The 6,127-nt window shown below is 42.0% G+C and overlaps 1 protein-coding gene across 4 annotated transcripts in view; it reads left to right on the forward strand.

The window, feature by feature from the left end:
* SLC1A3 (solute carrier family 1 member 3) overlaps positions 1-5,516 on the forward strand; it is a 90,311-nt gene extending 84,795 nt beyond the window's left edge. For 2 of the 4 annotated variants that reach the window (XM_012807094.1, XM_012807093.1), the window contains 2 exons: positions 1,034-1,168; positions 3,254-3,458. In XM_012807094.1, the coding sequence (XP_012662548.1) occupies positions 1,034-1,168; positions 3,254-3,458 (340 nt within the window). Of the gene's footprint in view, positions 1-1,033; positions 1,169-3,253 lie in introns of all 4 variants that reach the window. The other 2 variants (XM_003792943.2, XM_012807092.1) reach the window with 2 other exon arrangements.
* The last annotated feature ends 611 nt before the right edge of the window (positions 5,517-6,127 follow it).

Here is a 6,127-nt window from a genome sequence, read left to right on the forward strand (position 1 = left end):
CACCTGTGGTCCCAGTTACTTGGGAGGCTGAGGCAGGAGACTCGCTTGAGCCCAGGAGTTGGGGGTTGCTGTTAGCTGAAATGCCACAGCACTCTACCCAAGGGACAGCTTAAGGCTCCTGTCTCAAAAAAAAAAATTAATACCTTCATTACACATTAGCATAAGTAATTTTTTGTGAAAAATAACCATTTTCAAACCAAAAATTTAGTGAAAAGAATGGCACCACTCTCCACTTTGCAAGTTTTCTTAATGTCTGACTTAACACAAGACGGCTGGAATTTCCTAACTACTACTGCATTCTGTGTGTTGTGATAGCACACATGGTGTATTGTAAAACTCCACCATATATTCCTGAGAAAATGAGAGTAGATGGGGAAAATGCCATCTTAGTGTTATTATAAGAATAGTTTTGATCTCCAGGACACTCAGGGTCTCTGAACCACACTTTGGGAAACTCTGGTAGAAAGGAGTGTGAGTTAGAAGAAGAAGTTTGGGTTTTGTTTGTTTGTTTTGAGAAATACTTACATTTTTACTGTTACAGAACTTTGTTCATAAATTATTTTGCTTTTGAATTAATAAATTTGATTTTTTTTCCCTACAATTAATGATACATGTTCAGTATCTTTACAACCCTCCACTTCAATTGGGGAATTATTAAAAACAAATTATTATTGTAACTCAACAGCATTTTAGACCCTGCAAATTAATTTCAGGGACACAAAAAGCATATGGTTAATAGTTTCTTCATTTAAAAACAGCTATTAACAACAGGACCAACCTCATAAGGGTTGCTGTGAGGATCAAATGACATGAGCCATGCATAGCATATCAGTTGATACATAATAAGCACGTGATAAATATCAGTATGATAATGATCTCAATGATTTTTTAAAGTCTCATTTACATTTTTCTGAAGCACATCCTCTTCCATTACATGGCAAGTTGGCTACTGGCACTGTGCATGCTTGCAGGGTAGATGCTGTACATGGGGAGATTTGTAAAAATGTTTTCTGTTTTGTGCTTTGCTCAATAGTATCACAGCCACAGCTGCCAGTATTGGGGCAGCTGGAATTCCTCAGGCAGGCCTTGTCACCATGGTCATCGTGCTGACCTCTGTGGGACTGCCCACCGACGACATCACACTCATCATCGCAGTGGACTGGTTCCTGTGAGTACACTCTACTGCACCCTGGCCCACTGTCGTGAGCCCCCTCTCTCATTCTAGGGCACCAGGCAGACTAGCACGCCTGCCAAAAGAACTCCAAGAGAAGGTTAGCTTAGCCCATAATTAAGCTGCCCTCATTGCCCGGTTCCTGGCCCTTATCTGGAGACGGAGCCCAGGCGCCATGTACCATGCTCACTCACTCCCCTATCAGCCCACAGGCACATCTGGTTGCTGCACTTCTCACTCCATAAAGCTGTTCTGGGATTGGGAAACCTGCCGTCTACAGAGCCAACATATGTCAGCAAGGCCGCTTCTGAATTGCACAATGCTTTGCCACACTGGCAGCCCAGTGGCAGGCTCAGGCTCAGCCCCAGTGGGGGTGATGTTCCCATCTGAGCCAAACAGAGGGAGGAATGGCCAGGCAGACAGTGGGAAGTGGAATCGATTTTTGACTCTGGGCAAAGTTCCAAAAAGTGTACCCTCCACACCCTCAGACCCTAATGTCCAGGGTCCATCCCGCTGCCCCCTTCCCTCACTCATCCAGCTGTCATTCTCTGCCCTTTTTCTCTCAAAAGTTCCCTTCCACTTTTTCAAGACAGTTTTCCCAGGCTGCCCAAAGCCAATGCCTAACGCAGTAGGTGCTGGCATCAGGATATGTTGACTTCACCCTAACTAATGATCACAAAGAGCTCCACAGTGTCCATGAGCTCCATGATTGTAAAGGGCGGTGGGGAGAGTCATCCCCCAGTTACTTGGATCTGTGTTTGTGTCCTGGCCAATATTTGTCATATTAGAACAACTTACAAATCTTAGACTAAAATTTATAATAAAATTTAAATGTATTAAATGTACTATTACGTACAATTTAAATTTATTTAAATTAATACCTTTGGCTCGGCACCTGTGGCTCAAGTGGCTAAGGCGCCAGCCATGTACACCCAAGGTGGCGGGTTCGAATCCAGCCTGGGCCTGCCAAACAATGATGGCTGCAACCAAAAAATAGCCGGGCGTTGTGGCGGGCGCCTGTGGTCCCAGCTACTTGGGAGGCGGAGGCAGGAGACTCGCTTGAGCCCAGGAGTTGGAGGTTGCTGTTAGCTGAAATGCCACAGCACTCTACCCAAGGGACAGCTTAAGGCTCCTGTCTCAAAAAAAAAAATTAATACCTTCATTACACATTAGCATAAGTAATTTTTTGTGAAAAATAACCATTTTCAAACCAAAAATTTAGTGAAAAGAATGGCACCACTCTCCACTTTGCAAGTTTTCTTAATGTCTGACTTAACACAAGACGGCTGGAATTTCCTAACTACTACTGCATTCTGTGTGTTGTGATAGCACACATGGTGTATTGTAAAACTCCACCATATATTCCTGAGAAAATGAGAGTAGATGGGGAAAATGCCATCTTAGTGTTATTATAAGAATAGTTTTGATCTCCAGGACACTCAGGGTCTCTGAACCACACTTTGGGAAACTCTGGTAGAAAGGAGTGTGAGTTAGAAGAAGAAGTTTGGGTTTTGTTTGTTTGTTTTGAGACAGAGTCTCACTGTGTCACCCTTGGTAGAGTGCTGTGGAGTCACAGCTCACATCAACCTCAAACTCTTGGGCTTAAGTGATTCTCTTGCCTCAGCCTCCCGAGTAGCTGGGACTACAGGTACCTGCCACAATGCCTGGCTATTTTTTGTTGCAGTTGTTATTGTTATTTAGCTGGCCCAGGCCGAGTTCGAACCCACCACCCTCAGTGTATGTGGCTGGCTCTGTAAACCACTGTGCTACAGGCACCCAGCCAGAGGAAAGGGAAGTTTTAAATGAAAGGAGAAAGAGAAGGGACATTCCCCACTGTTGGGACTCTTAGCTATGGTCAGACTAGTAACTGAATGAACATTAATCATCTATGTCCTTATAATTTTTAATAGGTACCATTATAAATGTTATATGTCTGTTATGTAATCATGCAGTTGATGGATACAGCACACTAAATTTTAAGAGATGCTTCTAAAGACATTGACAGTCAGTTCATAATATAAGTTGAAATCTCATGATGTTCACGGGAGCCTCATTTTTCCTGCCTCCCCGCTATGCCTGCAGGGACCGCCTCCGAACCACCACCAACGTGCTGGGAGACTCCCTGGGAGCCGGGATTGTCGAGCACTTGTCACGACATGAACTAAAGAACCGAGATGTTGAAATGGGTAACTCAGTGATTGAAGAAAATGAAATGAAGAAGCCATATCAGCTGATTGCCCAGGACAGTGAACCCGAGAAACCCAGCGACAGTGAAACCAAGATGTAGACTGACTTAAAGAAATGCTTTCTTGAGCACCGGGTGTTTGGAAACCATTATAAAATGTCTCCATCTTGTTACAGCTCATTCTCTCCAGTAAGCCCCTCATCTCCCTTTTCCTCCTTACTCTGATAGGATTGGGAAGTATTCACCCAAAAACAAGGGAGCGTTTTGCAGTGGCCAAAATGTGTAATTTGAAATTTTTAAATCATTTCATGTTAGTCTTACCCATGATATTCAGAAATCAGAAATAATCGTGATCAGATCTTAGTAAGGGTGTGGCACATAATCTTGTAAATGTGATTTTTTATAAGTTAAAGAAGTAAACAAATAGTAAACTAAAAGCATTTTTAAATCAACTTTTGAAATTTAAACATCCTTCAGAACAAAATTGAGTTTTAGTCTCAAAGAGTAACAACTTGGACTGCAATCGTTTTTCAGTTAAGAGTGTTTTCCCTTTCTCTTCCCACTGGTGTGCCTATTTTATTAGGAGCCAGGTGAACATGCGCACCTAGCACAGCAGTGAGGAGGAGCAGAAAGCCAAGTTGTCACATGGCTTTGAGAAAGTCAGATGTCATCACTAGGCCTCACTGTCCTCATCTATAAAATGAGTGACTTCCCTAGATGCCTCTCTGGTCTCTTCTAGCCCAGACATCCTCTGACATCATAAAAGAGCTTATCCTCTATTTCCACTTGGAACAAGTAACAAGTACCATTCCATGGAGCACTGGGCTTTCAGAAAGGACACTTAACAGGAGCGAACATTTCTAACTAGGGACAGGATGGCTGTGTGGTTCAGCAGGTCCTGTGTCCAAAATGCCAGTTCTGTATGCAAATTGCCAGGCAGAAAGCTATTCCAGGAGTGGAATTATTCATAAAAACCTTTCCCAGTATATCCCAACAGAGAAAGTATTCCCTTCTTTCCCACTCTTCCCAAACTGAAGGGACTGTTGGGGGAAGGATGTCTTTTTCACCACTCCTCAACTGATGATAGACTTTTTGAAATAAAACAGAAGACTAGCAGCTAGCAAGGATGCTCCTGGTCATATCATGGAACACTAAAGAGCTAGGGAAGAATGGAGTAAAGTTGACCTTATAAAAAATGGATTTTAAAACATCAAGAGTATAGGTCTTCTTTAAGGAAGAATAAAAAAGGAGAGGTTCATTTTTGCTTTCAATTTTTATCTGAAACACGTTTTCTCTTCCGTTCAAAATCATTCAAGATCATCTATATATATATATTTTAAAGAAGAAATGAACGAGCTCTCCTCTGATTGATAGGGGCCTATGAGTTAGGTGGGTGGTCTTGCATTTGAAAACGTTTTTTACTTTAATCAAAAGTTCTCAGAAGGAGAGAAACAGAATATTTCCTTGTGTTGGAATCCCACTTATTAAATCATTCAAAATTTTCAGCTGGAGTGGGGTTTGCTTTTGTTTTGTTAGTATCCCTAAGAGAAATGATAGAATATGAATCAGTATGAAGACAATGTCAGTGAGATTGCAAAAAAAAAACAGCAGGGGCATCAGTTTCAGGCAAGGGAGCTCCCAAGTTTAAAGGAGATTAATTTTTACCCCCTAAGGAATATCCAGGCAGAGATGCTGAATGGGAGCTTTCAGACAATACCAGCTGTGTTTGAGTTTCTGACTAAAAATGGTGAAGAATGGACTTAATTATGCTAACAGACTGAAAATCTAGACATACATCCTTTGATATATATTAGAGATATTTTTATATAGATCCTGAGCATTATGTATGTATAAAAGTTAACATTAGGCAATGGTGGAATAACCATTTGATGTCAAGCTCTATTTGGGAAATACACTACAAAAGATAATGTACGTGGCTGTCATCTCATGACACTAGTAGAGCAAAATTAATCCTGTCTAATTCTGTTACACGAGGTGATTTTTTTATACTAACCATTCCTTATGGAAAGCAGGTCCTTTACGGCAGTCCTCTTGCCAGCCCGTCACAGGCTCTGCATACACATGCACCCAGTGTGGACTGGGAAGCATTCCTTTGTAGATGTATTTTCAATAAAGGAAAAAAAAATAGTTTTACATTAATATCTTGGTGTGTTGTTGTTATTCTTCCTAAAGGAAAATAAATTTTCCAGTCATGGAAGTATTGCAATGAGCACAAGGCATGGTGGGAAGGATGCCACCCAGCAAGGCAAGATGTTAGCAGAACTATAGTAGGGGGAGGGAGCCACAGGATAGTTAAGTCAGGACACACTGCCCCTGCTCACCTCCAGGAACGGGAGCTGGACACACAGGAGGTGAGGGGAGCACTTTGCTGTGACAGCCTGCACTTAACTTGTCCATGTCAGATTTAAATTTCTCAGGTAAATGGAGTCATTTCCACGTTGGGATTAGAAAAGTGTAATGCCACCACCCATTCTTCCAGAAAAGTAATTTCCTTTCTGACCTTCAAATTAGGTAGATTTATCCTGTGATTACTGCCACCATTTGGGGAAAGAGCCGGATAAGATCCCAAGGGATGTCCACAAGTAGCCATTGTGCTAGTAACCACTTTAACTCATTAAGAATGACTTATGGACAACTACTTTCCTTCATGCTTTTTAGTAAAGAATTGGCAGGCCCTGTCATGAAATCTCAGAGTGAAGTTGTTTCTGGAGACCCATTAATCTGGCCCTCTACCTGCAGATGGCAGCCAG

Source organism: Otolemur garnettii, unplaced genomic scaffold (assembly GCF_000181295.1).
Source record: "Otolemur garnettii isolate 467f Iridium unplaced genomic scaffold, OtoGar3 scaffold00063, whole genome shotgun sequence".
In the NCBI taxonomy this organism is placed as follows: Eukaryota; Metazoa; Chordata; class Mammalia; order Primates; family Galagidae; genus Otolemur; species Otolemur garnettii.